Genomic DNA, 21171 nt, shown 5'->3' on the forward strand with positions numbered 1-21171 from the left:
AGGGTGATGACTGAGGTCCCCCACCCACCACTCTGCCTTTGCTGACACTCTTCCCTCTGCTTGAAATGGTTCCTTGTTTCCTCTTGAAAGTCTTGCTTCCCCTTCATGACAGCATCCCTCGGGTCCCTCGGGCAGAACTAAATGCCCTCCTCTTGTGACACTTTGCACGTATAGGACTTTTTCTTTATTCTTTTTTTTTGGAGACAGGGTCTTGCTGTGTCACCCAGGATGGAGTGCAGTGGTGCAAACACAGTTCACTGCAACCTTAACCTCCTCAGCTCAAGGGATCCTTCCACCTCAGCCTTCTGAGCAGCTGGGGCTACAGGCACCCACCATCGTGCCCGGCTAACTTTTTTTATTTTGTGTAGAGACAGGATCTGTGTTGCCCAGGCTGGTCTCGAACTCCTGGGCTCAAGCTATCCTCCCACCTTGGCCTCCCAAAGTGCTGGGATTACAGGTGTGAGCCACTGTGCCCGACCCTTGTTTTATTTTTCAAATAAATGCAGGAAGAAAGAAAGAGAAAGCAGAGGTGGCCAGATCTCAAGTAAGTCATGCCACCCCCACCACAAAAATCCTTGCAGGCTGAGAAGTACAATACCTGGCAAAACTCAGCAAACATAAAAGCCAGCAGTTATTCAAAGATATTTGTTGAGCAATCACTAGGTCCCAGTTACTAGAGCTACCGAGATGAACACTACTTTAAAAACCAAACCAAACAACCTGCCTCATGGAGGCACTTGCCCCTCAGATCAGTGGCAAGTATGGTAAGTGTTCTGCGGAGAAGCTAAGCAGCTGAGGCGAGCGGCAGGGGCCCGAGGGTGTGCATTAGCATTCTCTTCAGTGTGGTTCAGGGAGTCATCCCCGGGGGCAGTGGGGGCGGGGGGGTGGGGGGACAGTGTGAGTAGAGGCTAGAGGAAAGCACTGGAGTAAATTGGGGCCCCGGAAACTGATTTCCCAACAGCCAGGGCTCAGGAGTGGGCCCTCAGTGACCTCCACAGTGGATCTGGGCCATTCCACCAAGACAGGACCCGACAGCCTGGTCCCACTTGGTGAGGCCTGAGGCAATTCTCCAGTCCACAGTGAGGAACCTGCCACCTTGTTTTTCTCCTTAGAAGTTAAAAGAGTAGTAGGCGATAATGACAGCTCTCCATGTGGACACGGAAGGCAGTTTATTGCGGATTCCACCCTAAGTCTTGCCTCATATGGATTTGCTGTTCATTCCAGCCAACATTGTTCTTTTTCAAGATGGTATCTGCTGGGTGCTAATCATGTTTAGTGAAGTGCTCTCCTGTTTATTTCATCAGCCTTATTTGATCTCCAGCAAATGTAAAAGAAAATGCAAAAAGATGATTCTCCTCGTTTTACAGAGCTGTAAACTTACCTCCCTGAAGTCTTGTTGCTGGCAAACAACAGAGCCAGACCTGGGGCAGAGCTGGAGCTGTTGTCCATGGTGTTCTCACTTCCCCACACTGACTCCATAATGAGGGCTGGCCTTAACTCTCTGTGCCCAGCCTTGCTTCCCAGCACAACACTGCTTCCTGGTGGGCACCAGCCAGCCAGACTTTCTCTAAAGTACTCTCTCTCTCTCTGCCCCTCTCCACCTTGTGGGAAAGACAGTGGTCAGAAAAGGGGCAGTCCAGAGAAGAGCAAAGCCATGCGTTGTCATGGCAGCCAATGGAGAAGTTTCCCACAGGAGGCGAGGAGGGCAAGAAGGAGGGCAAAAAGGAGGCAAGTCTGTGGCAAGAGCAGAATGGCGAGGCTGGGGCAGGCTGAGGGGAGACAGGATGGGGCTGCCTGTGGACAGAGGGGAGTTCCTAGTGTGAGAGAGTTCTCCGAGAGCTGGAACGGGAGGCCTCCGGATGGCAGGAGGCAGGGTCCTGTCCAGCAGTGTCTCTGACTTGACTCCCTATGTGACTTGGGGGAGCCACACAATGAGAAGTGGGAATAAATGTGATAATGACCTCGTGATGGTGATTTGAGCATTGTGTGAAGTCAGGTGAAGATGTCACCTATGTTACCAGAGCCAAGCTGCATGCCTGCAGGGGGTCTACTGAACTAGCAAGTGATGTGCTTCAGAGAGAGACTGGAATTTGGCAAAGGAGAAAGCCCCTGTCTCCTCCTGTGTGCCGGGCCTTGTCTTGGGGCTCTGTGGGTAGACCCCAGCTCTGCTGTGCACTGGAGTGCCCAGACAGGTCTGTGTAAGCACCTCAGTGTGGGCTGCTCCGCTCCCATCCAGGAGGCTCCTTACTGATGGTTCTCAGCCCAGCTTTTAAGATTCACTTTTGTTGCTTGTATGTTGAAGGTAAACAAGTCAGGACTTTACAAACTGCCTCAGTCTGGCTGTGTTTCTGCTTAGCTTTGGGAACATTTATTTATGGCTACTTCTCTCTAGCCCCCCACCCTTCACTACTTACCCCTTATTAACGCACTTGGCAGCTGCAGAGCCCGGGCCAGAGGCACCAGGCTACACTGAGGACGATGGCTCACTGAGGAAGGGTATCTGAACTCAGACACTGGCCTGGTCTCCAGAAGCCCACAGTCTCGGGAAGAAGATAGCTCGAAGTGGCTGTCCTGACGGCTTGAAAGTAATCAGAGGCATGTGGCACCTTGGGGTGGGGTTTGGGGGGCAGAGACACATACCTACTGAGTATAAGGAATGTACCCAGCATGGTACTGGTCACCCTCATGTCTTGTCTATTAATCACCATAGAAATAGACCATGCTATTTTTATCAGCTCTGGTTTACAGACAAGAACTCCTCCTACAAAGCCTGATGTTCTCCCTTCCCAATACTCTTGTACACCCATTTTGCAATGATCTGTTTTTCTTGATAGATTGTAATCTCCTTCAGAGCTGAGCCATATGCCTATTAGTAGTTATTAAATGAATGGGAATGGGTGGATAGGTGTGTTTTGAAAGCAATGACAATGTGAGCTTTGAGAAAAGGTAAGATTCAAACCTCGGGATATAGGAAAAAGAAATCATCTTGGGCAGGAGAAATATCTCTTCCTAATTACTTGAGGAGTAGCAGAAAAGTCATCTTAATTGGCCCAATGTCATGGGAATGCTTTCGCTGCCATTCCTGGCTTTACCACCAGGCTGCTGGTTGGGCTGTGTGATCAGACAGGTCCTTCCTCGCTGAAATGTGCTGGGCCGTTTGTGGGCAGCCTCAGGTCCAGCAGAGCAAGAAGGGAAGTTCCCTGGGACGAGCAGAGTAATCTACACGGTAGTCTTGGACCTCTAGAGGGCAACAGATAGGAAGAGAACTGTGGCCTAAGTCTTCGCTCTACATAGGGAGAAGTCTGCCGAGAAGAAATGGCCCCTGCCCTGGAGGCGTTCAGTGGTGTGCAGAGGGACCTAGCGTAGACATTGCTGCAGTAAGTGCTATGATGGTAGGCACAGGTCCATGAGAATAGGGATAGTAAGGCTCAGAGAAGGACCACCTAACTCAGCCTGGGGCTTCAGGGAAGATTTTCTAAAAGAGGTAACAGATATTCCAAGTCTTTATGGATGAGTAGGAATTAGTGGGTCGGCTTGGGTCATCTCGGCTCGGCTGAGAAAAGTATCCCAGGCAGAGGAAGTGGCCTGAGCCACAGCAGAGGCCACAGAGTGCGGGTTGGGTGGGGGGGTTCGGGGCCTGTGTGCATTTCCACAAGACTAAGACAAGGGTTGGGTCGGCTGTGGACGCTTTGGCAAGGGCTACAACGTGAAGGCCCCTGAGTGCCTGCCCCAGAGCTGGGATTATATTCCGTAACAACGGTGACTCCCTTCCTCATGCCACATGGGGTCAGGTGCTGCCCCAAGTGCTTACACATATTAAGTCTTAATTCTCCAGACAACCCTATAAAGAAGATGAGGAAAGAGGAAAGATATGGGTAGATAAAGGAGGATAAGCTATAGATAGAAAAACTGGGAAACACAGAAGTTTTGTATGAGGTGATATAGCTAGTAAGTGGCAGAGCTCCCAATGAGGGAAGAGGCTCAGTCAGTTTGCCTTTGATGAAGGTCTTTCTGGTGACATTGCAATTTAAGGGTTGCGGGTGTGAGACTTCAACCAGAGGCCGGGGAACAGCTAGGAGGCTGTGGTCTAAAATAAATAACAAGGGCTGGGACTGGCAGCAAGGAGGGAGAGAAAGGGACAGATCCAAAAGATGTTTTAGAATAGATGGCCACTGGGCCATGGAGGGTGAAGCACAAAAAAGCATCTGAAATGGCCTTCAGGTTTCAGACTCGGGGGACTGGGTAGGTGTTGCTTCCATTCCCTGAAATGGGAAACAGTGAAAGAATACTTTCTCTCTTGAGCATGTTGAATTGTGAGGTCTCTAAGTTATCTCCAGCAGTTAGAAATGTGGCTCCATATTTTAGAAGAAAGGACAGGACTGGAGAGTCATCGACATGGGATTTATCAGTGTATTGGTGCTCGTGTAAACCCTGGTATGGATGACAGAGCCCATGAGGAGACGTGAAAGCGAATGGTCCTCAAAGTTTCCTTCATGGACCATTTGCCTAGAACCAGCAAACGTGTGTTACAATAGAGACCCCGCCCCGCCTGAGACTTACCACATCAGAATCTACTAAATGGGGGCCTAGGGATTTGTGTTTTAGTAAACACTCACCTGACTCTTACAGTGCATACAGTTTTTTTGTTTGATTTTGTTTTTTTGAGGTGGAGTCTGGCTCTGTTGCCCAGGCTAGAGTGCAGTGGCGCAATCTCAGCTCACTGCAAGCTCTGCCTCCCGGGTTCACGTTATCCTCCTGCCTCAGCCTCCGGAGTAGCTGGGACCTGCCACCTTGCCCGGCTAATTTTTTTTTTTTTTTTTGTATTTTTAGTAGAGATGGGGTTTCACTGGTTAGCCAGGATGGTCTCGATCTCCTGACCTCGTGATCCTCCCGCCTCAGCCTCCCAAAGTGCTGGGATTACAGATGTGAGCCACCGCACCTAGCCGTGCATACAATTTTGAGAATCATGAGCATAGAGTAAAATGAGAAGAAATTCCACATAATTCACATTGGTTTTAAAATCTGTTTTGGAGAGCAAACCCATTTAAGAACATGGTAAATGCATTTCTACAAGCAGCGTGCACGCTCACTTTTGCAGATAATTTTGGAGGTTTCTTAGACTCTTCAAGCCTTTCCCTGGACCCCGGATTAAAAACACTTGACATAAAAGATAAGTAGAAAGGAAACCTGTGAAGGAGGCTGAACAGGAATCACAGAGAGCGAAATGGAATGCCAGAAGAATTTGAAGACTGGGGATTAAGGAGGAGAGGTTTTCAGAAGTGAGGACGTAGTCAGCAGTGCCTGGCTCACTAACGGGCCCAGTGACTCGAGAGCCAGAAAGAATGCATTGGAGCTGGAAGTGGAAAGGCATTAACCTTGTCTGGGCTTATTTAAGTGTATTCTCTGGGCCAGGGGCCAGGTTCCAGTGGGGGCTTGGAGAGTGACGGCAGGGTGGGGGTGGGGCAGGGTGAGGAAATGGAGAGAGCAAGTGACAAGACGAACTGGGTGGGGAACAGCGGGAAGTAGGGAGCGAAGTCCAGTCATATCAGCTGGTGGGGTGCTTGTTAGGTGCCCACCCTTGCGATGATTACTGTGGTGAAAGATAAGAAAGGAGTTCCCAGCAGGGCAGCTCACTCACCCTGGTTTGCCCCGGATTATCCAAGTTTTAGTGCCGAATGCCTGCCTCCTAGGAAACCCTTCTATTATGGGCAAATGCTGGTTCACAGTCCCACTGGGAAGACAAAATTGGCCCTCAAGACAGAGTATGAAGAGTTGTTCTGTCCAAAAGGAGCTCCCAAGTCCGAGCATTAAGGCTGAGCAGGACCACTGTGCCAGTCCCAGGGAGAGAGAGTGAGGCCTTGGCTGCCTGCTTTCCAGGAAGGAGTGTGGCTCCTAGGCTGACACTCCAGAGGAGCAGAAGAGGGCAGCCTGTGCCTTCCCAGAGGCCTCCCTCTGGAGGAGCGGGTCTTTCTCCACAGGCCTGGGCCCAGACAGAGCTGAGATGCACCTTTAGAGGCAGCAGACAGGGCTGAGCCTCGCTTTGCACAGGAGCCCACCCGCAGAGCTGTGGTTTCCTGACTCGCCCATCCCAGGCTGTTATGAGAGAAAAGGCTGATGGTAATCTGTGACAGATGCTTTTGCCTGGCAGTTACACTTTTTCTGAGAATAAATGGAGAGGATTGTGAGTAGAATGTTCCCACGGGCACACAATCATAAATGCACTGTTTTTCCCACAGTCGGGGTCATTTGTTTAACAATTATTCATGTCTACAGCATACAGGGACTGGCTTTACCAAAGGGAAAACAAAACAGTTCCTGCCTTCAAGGAGCTCACAGGCTGGTGGTGCAGACACCTCAGCAGATTCTGAGAGGCAGGACAAACTGAAAAGCGCTCTGGCAGAGGGGGAAGCAAGCATGGGGCTGCAGGAGCCAGCCTCTCTCTGGATTGTGCTTTTTCCAAGTTCAACCCTGCACTCACATTTCCCAAAAAACCTCTTGTGGTTAGCCTCGTTCCACCCTGTGGACCTTCCTTTTGCCCTTACTTTATGAATTTACACTCTGTCCTTCAAGGAAATAACAGGGCCAGGATGGCGTGTCTATGTAAGCCCATGAGAATTTCAGAAACCTTGTTCCCAGCCACACAGGGAGTAGGGGAGCGAGAGTCCGGGGGCACAGAGGCTGAACTTTTCCAGAAGGATTAGAGAGTGAGAGCCCGAGATTGACTTCAGGCTGTCATCACGGAGGGCCGTGCTGCAAGATTTTTCCTGCATCCTCCTGAGTAGCTGGGACTACAGGCATGTTCCATCACACCCAGCTGCCTGTGTAATAGTTTTATCTTGAAATGCATTACTGATTTCCTACATCAGGTCCTGGAAGGTCTATGATTAGGTTTCAGAGTTACATGCAGAAAATCTGGGGTGTGTTTTGCTTTTTATTTTTTTCTCTTCAGTGAGAGATTTCAACAGACATTCAAAAGTGGTCTATGATATACAGCAGGGGTGTCCAATCTTTTGGCTTCCCTGGGCCACATTGGAAGAATTGTCTTGGGCCACACATGAAATACACTAACGTTAACAATAGCTGATGAGCTTTTTAAAAAAATCTCATAACGTTTTAAGAAAGTTTACAAATTTGTGTTGGGCTGCATTCAAAGCGGTTGGACAGGCTTGGTGTATGATCTAAAAAAATTAACTGCTGAACCAGCGACAGGACAAAGATTGTGGTTTTTCCCATCTTCCCTGCTGTGCCATGCCCCATGCTGGGCTCATGGGCAGAGCTCGGTGAGTACTCAGTGCTTGTCCGAGGGAGCTCAGAGGTCAGACTCATCTTGTACAGATGAGGAAACTGAGGCCTAGAGTCACATGGTCTTTCTCCTATAAGCTGATAGAAGTGCAGTCTGAAGCTTTAAGAGTTTAGGTCTCACATGACACACGGAGGGAAATTACAGGTGCAAATTATATGGACCCCACAAATACATATACGAAGGCCCAAAATGACAGGGGAATTGGACTGCTTGTTTGAAAAGAGCCTTCCCCCAAGAGAGAAATTCTAGTTATACCTATAGCTCAGAGATGCCTGTTAGATCCCAGGGGAGAAAGAAGTCCACCAACCTGGTAATTTAATACCATGCAGAACAAACCAGTGTGTTTTGACTGATTTCACTCCCCACCTAATCAACAGATTGTTTTGATCATATAAAAGGAGCCTATGAGACATGAAGACCTCATGGGAACCATTTAGTAAATGAAATTTCGTATGTGTATGTTTAAAAAAATAGTTCATCCATTCATTTATTCAATAAGTAATTTAAGAAAACATTTGCCTATCAAATTTCCTTATAGCTAGGCACAGTGGCTCATGCCAGTAATCCCAGCACTTCAAGAGACCAAAGAGACCAAGATGGGAGGATCACTTGAGCCCAGCAGTTTGAAATCAGTCTGGGCAACATGGCGAAACCCTGTCTCTACAATAATAATAATAATAATAATAATAATAATAATAATAATAAATTAGATTTCCTCAAGGGATAGATGATCTGGAAAAATTAAATTTATGATGCTTAGGGAGGACGTGTATGAGTATTTATCCAGGTGAAGATGTTGAGAAGGCAAGTGAATATATATTGCTCAGAGGCAATGTCGAGGTTAGACAGCAATTGAGATTTTATTAAAACAAAAAAATTTCAAGGGTATAATAAGCCCAAATTAGCAAAACAAATCTTAAGTAGAGTAAATGTGTGTATTTTCTTGCATTTAGGGTTTGTTAGTAGCAATAAAATAAGAGACAAACCAATACTATTCAAAGGGTGGGGGGAAACCAGGGGTTTTGGTTAACCACAAGTTTAATTTGAACCTAAAGTGTTAACAACAGCAAAAAAAAAAAAAAAAAAGGAACCTGTAGTAGCTATAATTACAAGAAGAAAAATGGTTATTGGTCTTCAGGCATCTAGTGGCAAGCACAGTGCTTTATTTATGCCGTCTCTGTAACTCCCCTAAAAGGTGTGTGTGATACCCCAGGTATGCTTCACCCCCACCTAGTGCTCGCGGTTCTCTACATGCCGTGCAGTTACAGCCTCCCTGCCTCTGCTCAGCTGCCTGTCTCTTCCTCCTAGAACCCCACATCCCCTTCCTGAATTCATCTAGGGGTTGAAAGTCTTCATCTTAAAACCCACACAGCGTTTGCTTCAGAAAGCCTCCCCAGGCCTGGCGCAGTGGCTCACGCCTGTAATCCCAGCACTTTGGGAGTCCGAGGCGGGCAGATTGCTTGGGGCCAGGAGTTCAAGACCAGCCTGGGCAACATGGTAAAACTCTGTCTCTACTAAAATTTAAAACCCTGTCTCTACTAGAATTTAAAAGATTAGCCAGGCGTAGTGGTACGTTCCTGTAGTCCCAGCTTCATGGGAGGCTGAAGCACGAGAATCACCTGAACCTGAGAGGTGGAGGTTGCAGTGAGCCAAGATCGCGCCACTGAACTCCAGCCTGGGCAACAGAGTGAAACTCCGTCTCAAAAAAATAAATAAATAAAAATCTAAAAGAAGAAAGCCTCCCGTGTCCCCCTCCCCCGCATCCCTCCAGGCTGGATAAGGTTTATAATTACTCATCTGACTGCCTAACTAGCTGGGAGCTTGCTGAGGGCAGGTACTGTTCTACCCATCTCTCTTTCATTAATGTTTTTTGACTCACTAACAGCTACTGATCAGACTAAGCCTGGAATATTGTGCCCAGTTTTAGGACCCAGACTGATTAGTTACTGGGATGGCGAGGGGACTGGTAGCTTTGTCGTGTGTCTGATGGAAGGAAGCGCTCTTCCTTCAGCTATCCGGTGGGTTGTCACAGGCTCTGCAGAGCACCCTGTGTGACTCTGGAGAGCTGCGAGTGGCATGTCACTCAGAACAAGGAGGAGTTGTCCAAATTAAAACCATTTACAACCAACGGGTTTGCTTTGGAGAATAGTAAAGTTTCCTGTCACCCAAAGCTCAGTGTGGACTTGTGAGGGCAGCATCATTGGACACAAAAATGGATTAGTGTCTATAGTTCTTTTCAGCTCTGAGATTATTTAGTGAGCATTTATTAGGCACCTGCTCTGTGCCAGGTTCTGACACAGGTCAAAAGTCTGCGAAAGGAGAAGGGCCAGGAAGGATGGACTAGAAGCATCTCAGACCACATCACAGTGCTGAGAACATTTGGGCCAGGCTGATAAGGTGTCCCCACACCAAGGCTTCCCCCACAGAAGAGTCCTGTGTTGGGCGGGAATAGGTTGGCACTGGTCCCCCTGCCACATTCAGTCAGCGGCTGGGAGCAGCATGGCCTCTGTGCACCAGCTCTGCTCCCATAGCAGGTTCTCCTGCAGGGCGACTGAAGGGCGCGCTTCCATGGCTGCCACACAGGGCCTCTAGAAAGCATTGCCCCTCACACAGCACCTTCCCAGAGTGCTCCCCCAGAATCATCTCAAGGGCACTGTGGTCACCTTCCAGCAAGTGGTAGAGCTGGGCACCAGCTCAGATCCCTCTGATTTAATAAAACCCGTGTTTTGTTAACCAAGACCATGCTGCATCTCAGGATCTCTCCTAGCTCCTGAGACAGCATCCAGAACACACACCTACTTGTCAACTGTCACAGTTAGCAACTGAGTGTACCAGAAGCAGTAAGTGCCAGAATTTGGCCCATCACTTGATTTATGGTTCATTTACATTGGGATAGAACTGTGATTTGACCCAGCGTCTGTCTGGTTCTGTGTACAGTTTACTCTATTTTTTTTTTTTCTTGAGACAGTCTTACACTATCACCTAGGCTGGAGTGCAGTGGCACAATCACAATTCCCTCTTTAAAAAAAAAAGAAAGAAAGAAATGAGTATTGCTTTTTTAAATTTGGGAATTCTAATATGCTAGAGAAGATGTTAAAGATGATTAGGTTTATGAAGAGCCAGTGGACTCCGAGAGGCTTTCCCTGAATACCGTGGCAGGAGTTTTAGTGTATTAATTTGAGTGATGGCTATTTTATCCTTTCAGGGGCTTCTCCCCTGCTTCTCTGTCATATTTTGAACAAATGAGGTTGCTTTACTATGTAAATGTCTTCAGCAAAGTATGGTGCAGCCATCTATTTATTTTGATTTATGTTGCATTTTTCTTTAGATCACCTAAATACTTCATTCCCTACATAGCTTATCTGATGCTACCTAGCATAATACCATAAATGAAGCATTTTGTTGGATGTTGCAAAGAATATTATCTATGTTACATGCTCTAGAGTCAGACAGAAGTGGTTGGAAATCCCCAGTGTAATCACTGAATATGTGTGTGAACTTGTATACATCTTTGCAAGTCTCTGAGCCACTTTTTTCTCATCTAAAAAAATGGAGAATGGAGGTAATAAATAGCTGCTTCATAAGTCATGAAGCTTAGGTGCTTTAATAATGCGTTCTCTCTCTCTCTCTCTCTCTCTTTTTTTTTTTTTTTTTTTTTTTTTGAGACAGAGTCTTGCTCTGTCGCCCAGGCTGGAGTGCAGTGGCGCAATCTTGGCTCACTGCAACCTCCATCTCCTGGGTTCAAGCAATTCTTGTGCCTCAGCCTCCCAAGTAGCTAGGATTACAGGCATGTGCCACCATGCCCAGCTAATTTTTGTATTTTTAGAGGCAGGGGGCATCTCACCATGTTGGTCAGGCTGGTCTTGAACTCCTGACCTCAAGTGGACCACCAGCCTCAGCCTCCCAAAGTGTTGGGATTACAGGTGTGAGCTACCGTGCCTGGCCACATTCTCTTGTTTAATACAGTACATGGAATGTTGTGAACAGTTGGCAAATTATAATTGTAATTCCTTTCTTATTCAAGCAACTTCTCCCCTGAAAACAAAGTTGTGAGTCTTTTCCAAGCTATTGAAAGTTTTGGCACAGAACCTCTCTCCACTCTGCAAGCTCCTTAGAGAATGTAAGCTCATCACCTCACCAGGCAGTTCTTCCATAGATGGTGGAAGTTCTGGCAATTGGAAAGTTTCTTTATGTCAAGTAGCAATTGGCCTCTATTTCAGAAAAGGGCAAAGTCACCTTCCATCCCCTGTGGCTGAGGCTGACACCAGTTTTTTCTTGCTCGGCAGTGAACAGAGTATCTGCCAAGCCCGGGCTTCCGTCATGGTCTACGATGACACCAGTAAGAAATGGGTACCAATCAAACCTGGCCAGCAGGGATTCAGCCGGATCAACATCTACCACAACACTGCCAGCAATACCTTCAGAGTCGTTGGAGTCAAGCTGCAGGATCAGCAGGTCAGTGCTGGAATTACAGATTATACCCGTGAGCCTGCACACCGCCTCCTCACCACCCACCCCTTACACACACGTATCATTAAGAGGTCAGAACAAAAAGGTCAATATTCGGAATCAGAGGACCTGGGCTCAGATTTTGACTCCATATCGTCATAGTTCAAGGTATGACACCTTAAGCAAACTGTTTCTGGATTTCACTTTTTACCTATGTCATATGGAGACAGTGATCCACACCCTGCCTATTTCACTGTGTTATTGTCAGATTAAAATAAATAATAGATATGGGAAAGCTTTGAAAAAATAATATTGCAAAAATGTGTTCATCTTACTCATATGTAAGGTGGCTATTAAGATTTGGGGTTCATCAACTTTCTAAGTCTTACTTTAGAAAGAGTATCAAGATGGTTTGGAGAACCTGGGGTCATTTCTGTCCCTAATAGTTCAACCTAGGCAAATCAGATAAGATAGTTTGTGAGTGTAGCTAGTAAATACCTACATAAATATGAGGGAACAATCATGTCCACCTGTGTCATGAATAGTCATACACACATAATTAATGGCAAAATAGTCTGATGTGACATGGACTAAAATAGGGACGTGGAGAAACAGGCTGGGCGACTTAACCACAGTGACTTGGGTTAGTTTGGTGCTCTCCCTCCAACTCTTTTCTTAGAGATTGACAGGAGCATTTATAGCAGTGAATTTAACAGATCTGTGATTATAGCATTTGTGAAAAACTCTATATAAACAGCATCTTGTGGCAGCCTTTGTGGGTCAAGCTTCAGCTAAGTTGAGCGGCAGGTTAGCTGCTATCTTGGAAAGAATCAGCAATCAGAAGAGAGAGAACAGAAACTCTGGGTTCTGTTTTTAGTGTGTTGCCTGTTGATTGGGTTTTTGCTTAATCAAAATAGCCCTATTAAGTTTCATGATGCTCATGGCTAACAGAGACATCCCTACCCCAGGACACCTGATAAAAGGTAGTCTTTCTGGCTGGGCATGGTGGCTCATGCCTGTAATCCCAGCACTTTGGGAGGCCAAGGCGGGTGGATTACAAGGTCAGGAGATCAAGACCAGCCTGGCTAACACGGTGAAACCCCGTCTCTACTAAAAAATACAAAAAAATTAGCCGGGCGTGGTGGCGGGCACCTGTAGTCCCAGCTACTTGGGAGGCTGAGGCAGGAGAATGGCGTGAACCCGGGAGGCGGAGCTTGCAGTGAGCCGAGATCGCGCCACTGCACTCCAGCCTGGGCAACAGAGCGAGACTCCAAAAAGATAGTCTTTCTAACCTTGAAATCTTGGTGCCTCCAAAGGCATCCCTTTCCCTTGTTGATGAGCCTTAGTGGTATAATGGTATAAATGTCTTTCTAGAAACCTTCTAGAAGCTGCCTTCCTAAAATTCCAATTGACTAATTCTACATCTGCCTTTTAGTGACACACTGTGCCACACATTGCAGGATATACAGAACCTTTGGCCCCAATTATGGTGACAGTCAAAAATATCTCAAGTTTTCAGAACACCTGGTGGTTGGGGCTTGTGAGGGCAATACCTCCATGTCTTTGACACAAGGTCCATTACCTGGTGCGGTTCCTGAATCATAGTAGGTGTTCCCTAAGTGATTGCTTTTATTATGACAAGTTTTCCATTCCCTTCCTGCCTCTTGGTTGCCCTCCAGGGCGTAGTAGGAAGACAGCATGGTGTACTGGAAAGGGCATGGGAAGGGAGAGCTCCCCAACCCAAACACCACCTGTTCTCAGGGACCTCAACACCTCACAGGCTCCTTGAGAGGAAACCACATGTTGAGAAGGAGACCTTTTCCCCACTCCGGGAGGGACTGACAGCAGTCTTCAGTGGTATCCTGTTTAAATTTGGAGGGCAGTGTTGATCCTAACTTAGAGACCTCCTAGAGTCTGATTGAGAAGTTCGGAGCACAGCCTCCCACTTGGAATCACATGTTCAGGAGACAGACTATCAGACAGGATTGAGGATGTCTGTCCACATGGATGGGGCATGTTTAGCTAGGAATAGAAAAGAGATTATTGGTAAACCAAGACATTAGAGAAAATGGCAGGAAATCTGGTCCATAACAACTTTTAGGGACCTCAGTAGAAAGACTGATTTTCACAGATTTGGTTTTGGTCCGTGTGGACTACCACCTTAAAGTGGTCAGATATGTTAAGAGAGTCAAAGATTCCTGGTTTTATAACTAAATAGGGATATCTTACCATGTTTAATGCTCTTTATGGTTAATGGAGCACTTTTCATGTCTATTATTTCATTCTCCCAGTAAGGATAGTGGTACAAGAATTATCATCACCATTTTGCTAAATAGGTGGACATAAAACCAGGTAATCAGTTGTGGAGAAAATATGTAGTAAGTTGTAGTACTATTAGCCAAAATCTAACCTAAATCTTACATTCAGGATGACAAACCTAAAGGATTTTTAGTTGAGAATGAGTTTTGGTCACCAAAAATGTGGCTGTTGCAGTGGCTCATGCCTGTAATCCCAACACTTTGGGAGGCCAAGGCAGGTGGATCACTCGAGCCCAGGAGTTCGAGACCAGCCTGGGCAACATAGTGAGACCCCATCTCTATAAAAAAAAAATATATAAATTATCTTGGCGTGGTGGGGCATGCCTGTAGTCCCAGCTACTCAGGAGGCCAGGTGGGAGATTCTGTTGAGTCCAGGAGGTTGAGGCTTCAGTAAGCCGTGATTGCGCCACTGCATTCCAGCCTGGGTGACAGGGCGAGACTGTCTCAAAAAACAAAAACAAAAAATGTTAATGAGTTCTCAGGCTGAATTAGTAGAAGTAGAGTGAATTGATAGAAGTAGAATAAATTAATAGAGTAAATTAATAGAGGTGGAGCGAATTCATGGAGGGAGAGGTCCAGAAGAAGGGAGACTGCAGTCCTGTTCTGCTCTGCTCTGCGTGGCTCATTCTTCCCGCAGAATGCTGGGACTGCATCTGAGTACAGCAAACTGGAACCTACAAGAAGAAGGGCATCCAAACTGGTGAAAGATCTGAAAGTGATATAATATGGGGAACAATCGAAGGAGTAACAAGAGATATTTACTTGGAGAAAATAGAAACTGAAGGGATATGACCGCGGTTTTCAAGTCTCTGAAGGGTTCCATGTGGAAGAGAAATCTCACTTTCAGTGTGGACCCCGGAGAACAGACCTAGGAATATTGCATGGATGCTATAATGAAGAAGATTTTAATGCAGTAAAAGGATGAGCTTTCTTACAAGCATACTGTTGAAAGATGGAAAGTGTTACATTGCCAGCCTGAGAGGTAAGATTCTGAGAAAGACAGTTTATCATCAAGTAGAGACTTGGATGAGATGAGACCTCCAAAGTCTTTGCCAGTCTGTAGATTCTGTAGTTTTTAGATCCAGGCATATATGGGGTCAAGAAGATAGTTCTCCACCATCAAGCATCTTTCTTTTTTGTAGAGGACTCTAGACTCTTTTTACCCAGAGGCCCCCAAAACATGTGAAGGCAGTACAGTCATGCACCCCTCAATGATGGGGATACATTCTGAGAAATGTGCCCCTGGGGGATTTTGTTGTCATGTGAGTGTGCTCACACAAACCTAGATGGTACAGCCTACTACACACCTAGGCTGTATGGTATAGCCTGTTGCTCCTAGGTTACAAACCCATACAGCATGTTACTGTACTGAATACTGCAGGCAGTTGTAACACAGTGGTATTTGTGTGTAAACATACGTGAGCATAGAAAAAGTATACTAAAAATACCGTACTATAGTCTTATGGGACCACCATTATATATGAAGTCTGTTGTTGACCAAAACATCATTATGTGGTCCATGATTATATTTGGAGTTGCAAGACCTTCCTTTAAAAGAAGAGGAAAGGCACTCCTACACTCCCCAGAATAAAACTTGTGTAAACGTTGTAATTATGGGCTCCTGTGCAGAAAGTATGACATTTTAAAATGTTAATCCTTCAGCAAGTGTCCAGATCAGTCCTGCCAAACCTTGGAGAATTATTTTTAAAATAAAGCTGATAAGGAGATCCCAATGAGGCCTCCAAAAACAAAAAGTTAAAAGTAAAAAATTGGAAAAAGATAAACCTTACAAACACCAAAAGAAATTGATGTGGCTGTGTTAATATCAGACAAAGTAGACTTTAAGGCAGTAAGTATTCCTAAGATAATGACAGACCTTTTTAATGATAAAAGGGCAATTGAAAAAGAAGTCATAGCATCCCTACATTTGTATGAATCCATTCATATATCTTCAAAACACATAAAGCAAAAATCTAAAGGGAGAAGAGACAAATTCAACAGCATAGTTGGAGATTCTAATCATACCTCCAAGCTACTGATTGAATAAAGAAATAGAAATAAGTAAAGACAGAAAATTTGAATAACGTTATTAACCAACTTGAGCTAATTTACATTTGTAGAAACTATAGCCGACAACTGTACGATGCATAGTCTTCTCAAGTAAACATAAAACATTTACCAAAATAGACCATATGCTGGTCCATAAAGCAAGTGTCAAGTTAAAAAGGATGGAGCTCACACAGAGTATGTTCTTTGACCACAGAGGAATTAAACCAGAAATTAGTAACAGAGGGTAACTTTTAAAATCTCCAGATGTTTGGAAATTAAGTGGTCTAATACTGGATGAACCATGAGACAGAAAAGAAATCACAATGTAAACTAGAAAATATTTTGAACTGAACAATAATGACAATATAGCAATACTTGTGGGATGCAGATAGAACAGTACATATGAGCTGGGTGCAGTGGCTCATGCCTGTAATCCCAGCATTTTGGGAGGCCAAGGAGGGAGGATCACCTGAGGCCAGGAGTTTGAGACCATCCTGGTCAATATAGTGGGACTCCGCCTCTACCAACAAAAAATTTTTTAATTAACTGGGTGTGGTGGCATGTGCCTGTAGTCCCTGCTACTCAGGAGGCTGAAGCTGGAGGATCACTTGAGCCCAGGAGTTTGAGGCTGCAGTGAGTCATGGTGGTACTACTGCACTCCAGCCTGGATGACAAAGTGATACCTTGTCTCAAAAAAAAAAAAAAAGCCCCAAAAAGTACATATGGGGAAATTTATAGCTATAAATGCATATATTAGAAAAAGAAGAGTATTTGAAAATCAGTGATCTATGCCACTGTCTCAAGAAGGTAGAAGAAAAATGAAAGCAAATTAAACCCAACAAAAGTAGAAGGAAGGAAAAAATAAAAACTAATGAAACAGAAAGCAGATGTATGCTAGAGAAACACAAAATGTCGCGGTTTTTTTTGAACGAGAAAGTTGGTTCTTTGAAAAAAAATAAAATTAATAAACCTCTAAGAGAGTGAGAAAGAGAAAACACAAATTGCCAATATAATGAATGAAAGGGGAAATCACTACAGATCCTATAAACTAAAAACATAGAATAACGTTAGTAACAACCTTATGCCAGTAAACGTGACAGCTTAGATAAGATGGACATATTCCTTGAAAAACATAAAGAAGAAACAATGACAATCTTACATTACTCCTTCAGAGATGAGAGAAACAAAGCCCGCTTCCTATAGTGTCTTCTTATAACCATGCTGTATAACCATGATACAAAAACTGCATAAGAACCTTAAAAGAAAATTACAAGCCATTATTTCTAATGAACAATAATGCAGTAAGCCTGAACAAAAGATTAATGACTTGAATCTAACAATGTATTAAAAAGAAAATTTTGACAAATAAGATTTATTCCAGGAATGCAAGATTGATTTAATGTAATAAAGCCGGAAAACCGTAAGGTCATCTCACAGATGTAGAAAAAGCATTTGGTAAAATTCAGTATCCCTTCATGATAAAAACTGAGGAAACTTGGAATTAAAAGTATAAAAGTGATTTATTTAATCAGATAAAGGGTATCCACAAACAACAACAACAAAAACTATAGCTGACGTCATACCCAGTATCCCACTTTCCCCCTGAATTCAAGAACAAGACAAGAATGTTCACTGTCACCTCTTTGATTTAGCAGTTGGAAAGGAAGAAGCAAAACCATCTTGCATCGCAGATGACTTAATAGTGTATGTGGAAAATGTGAAAGTAGCTACAAACTATTATAGTAATATAATAATATATACCAATATAATTCTATTAAGTGAATTTGGCATGGTCACTGGATAGAAGATTGTGATATTATCATATATGTATTAGTTTTCATCCACACTTCCTAGCTGGTAGCTCCCAGAGCCCTTATTAGAATGTCGGCATGCTGCCGGCCTCAGAAAACAAGAGTCACTCTCTGCCTTTCTCCTGCCCTCCTTTCACCCGCTCCTTTTCTCCCCAAGGCAGGAATCGTCCCCTGCTTTTCTGACTGGAAGCTGGTCTTAACAAAACTCCCTGACCTACCTTGTCTGATTGTAGGTGCTAAGACCCTCATTTCAGAATGGGTTCCGCCCCATACCCTAGAGGAAGGAATGCTACAGAGAGGCCAAGGAGAATCTGAATCAACAGGCCTTGCTGGGCTTCCCCACTCCGTCTGTTAGTGTGAGGTCATACCCTTTTCGTCCAATCACATTTCTACACAGTGGTCAATCGTACCCATCCAGTGAAGTCTCCATAAAAGGACCAAAAAGGCAGAGTCGGGAGAGCTTCCAGAGAACTGACCTGGTGGAGTTCCTGGAGGGGGGCATGCCTAGGGAGGGTGGAGGAGCTCCACCCTCTTCCCGCATCCTTTGCCTCGTGCGTCTCTCATCTGCTCGCTCATCTGTAGCCTTTGTTGTGCCCTTTATTAAGAAACCCGTAAACCTAGGTAAACGGTTTCCCTGAGTTTTGTGAGCATGCTAGCAAATTCATCAGACCCAAGGCAGGGGTCATGATAACCCTGATTTATAGCCCATGGGTCGGAAGCAGAAGTCACAACCTGCACTTGCGACTGGCATCTGAAGTTGGGGTAGTGTTGTGGGACTCAGCCCTCAACCTGTGGAACCTGATGCTGTCTCCAGGTACATAATGTCAGAATTATAGAGGACACTTGACGTCTACTTGAGAATCTGCAGAATTGCTTGCTTGTTGTGTGAGAGTAGAGAATAGAGGCTGGGTGCAGTGGCTCTTGACTGTATGAGTGTACAGCACTTTGGGAGGCCAAGGCAGGAGGATCACTTGAGCCCAGGAGTTCAAGACCAGCCTGGGCAACATAGCAAGACCTCGTCTCTACAAATAAAAAAGTTTTAAATTAGCTAGGCATGGTGGCACACACTTATGTCCCAGCTACTCGGGAGGCTGAGGCAGGAGGATCCCTTGAGCCCGGGAGTTTGAGGCTGCAGTGAGCCATGATCATGCCAGTGCACTCCAGCATGGGTGACAGAATGAGACCCCATCTCATTCTGGGGTCTCAAAAAGAATAGGAAAAACACTTTAGTTTTTCTTATATCATTACAAGTACCTATATCCAGTAAACGATATGTATGAAAATGTTCATAACAGTTGTATTCATAACAGCCAAGAATGCAAAACTACCCATGTCCATCAGCAGGAGAATGGAGAAGTTGTGGTTAAAAAAATGGAATACTGTGTAGCAGTCAATAAGAATTCAGCCAGACTCGGTGGTTCACACCCATAATCCCAACACTTTGTTATTGCATATAGATATATGCAATATATATGCAATAACATGGTGAATCTCATAAACATTGTGTTGAGGGAAATAAGCCAGAAACAAAAGAGTACATACTGTATACCACAGGAGTCCATTTCTATGTAGCTTAAGAACAGACACATTTTGCCAATGGTGCTAGAAATAAGAAACATGGTTATCTCTACAAGTGAGTGTTGGGTGATGGGTACTCAATGAAGCAGCCTCACCCAAAAGTGGACTTGCAAAAATGCACGTGTTCAGGTGGATCCTTTGACTCACTCTAAGCAGAGTAAACAAAGAGGTGGAACCATTAGGTACTGAGATTTTAGCTGTTGGCTGGTCAGGTCTGGCAGTTAATAAACACTGGCCACCTCAACAAATGGTCAAGTGACATTGGCCTTATGTCACCACATACACATCCAAAATACATTGCACTGGACTCTCCTGTTTTAGAAGTCAGTTTTCAAATAATAAATATAAATTTTGTAATGGTCATGTCTCTCTAGCCGTTTGGCTTACAGGGATATATCCTGTAGAAATACATCTTCACAGGAATATTCAGTGCAGTATTATTTATAATATTATCTTCATCTTACATATGAGGAAACGGATATGAGCAACTTGTCTAAGGTTATACAACTGAAAAGTGATAAAGCCAGGGTTTTAATGCAGAACCCTCTGATGTAAAACCCTCTGCTCATTCCTTGTACCTAGTATGCTTGTCTTCAAAGCAGTCATAGACCGTTGGGGGCTATGTGTAGACACCAAACAGCAGCAGTTGGTGAGCAGCCTTTGTACTGCAGTTGTAGATAGAACAGAAACGGCAGGGCCAGGGGCCTTCAATCAGCGACCAACCATGTGTGGCAGAGCCCAGAGAACTTGCAGAACTGGGATACGTCCTCTAGAAAGGCTTCACTGCACTCTCTCAGTCCAATATGCTAAAACTTCCTGAGTTGGAAGTGATTTATGAGGCTCCAAAGGTTAGTGCTAGGACCAGAGAGGGAATTATAGGAAGAAGGATTTCAGCTCATTATACAACAGTACTCCACTTAGCTGTGGCTTTGCTTTCTGAGGTTTCACATACCCAAGATCCACTGCAGGCTGAAAATATTAATTAAATGGGAAATTCCAGAAATAAGTCATAAATTTTAAATTATGTGCCATTCCAAATATTATAATTGTTCCATTTTATTATTAGTTATTGTTGTTAATCTCTGACTATGGCTAATTTATGAGTTAAATTTTATCATAGGTATGTATGTATAGGAAAAAACATAGTCTGTATAGGATTCTGTACTACCCACATTTCAGGCATCCATTGGGGGTCTTGGAACCAATTCTGCGTGGATAAGTGGGGACTACCATACTGGCAAAAAAAAAAAAAAAATCACAAAGTCCTCGGCTTCTAAATCCAATTTTCCCATTAGCTTACTGTGTAACTTTGGACAAGTCACTCATTCTCCCTGGACCTCATTTCCCGACTGTAAAAAGAGTGGATTGGGTTAGATAATCCCTAAGGTACTGTTTAGCCCCTTCATTGATTGTCTGCTGGCCATATTGTCCGTATTCTGGATTAGGCGTCTTCTGCCTCTCAATTGTCATTTCCACCCCAAGAGCCACTTTGAGGTTTGGAAAAAAAAAAATTCTCACTCACCTTAAGTTCCTCTCTAAGAATGTAACCAACCAGAGAGTTCAAATCATAGGGTTCTAGGCCAGGCCCAGTGACTCATGCCTGTAATCCCAGCACTTTGGGAGGCCAAGGCGGGAGGATTACTTGAGGTCAGGAGTTCAAGAC

At 44.8% G+C, this 21171-nt stretch overlaps 1 protein-coding gene across 7 annotated transcripts in view; it reads left to right on the forward strand.

The window, feature by feature from the left end:
* The window catches only part of EVL (Enah/Vasp-like), a 172694-nt gene that overhangs the window by 101559 nt on the left and 49964 nt on the right, over positions 1–21171 (forward strand). For all 7 annotated transcript variants that reach the window (XM_054529793.2, XM_024231255.3, NM_001132696.1 and 4 more), the window contains 1 exon segment: positions 11590–11758. In XM_054529793.2, coding sequence (XP_054385768.1) covers positions 11590–11758 — 169 coding nt within the window.

The sequence above is a fragment of the Pongo abelii genome, chromosome 15, assembly GCF_028885655.2.
Source record: "Pongo abelii isolate AG06213 chromosome 15, NHGRI_mPonAbe1-v2.0_pri, whole genome shotgun sequence".
NCBI lineage: Eukaryota > Metazoa > Chordata > Mammalia > Primates > Hominidae > Pongo > Pongo abelii.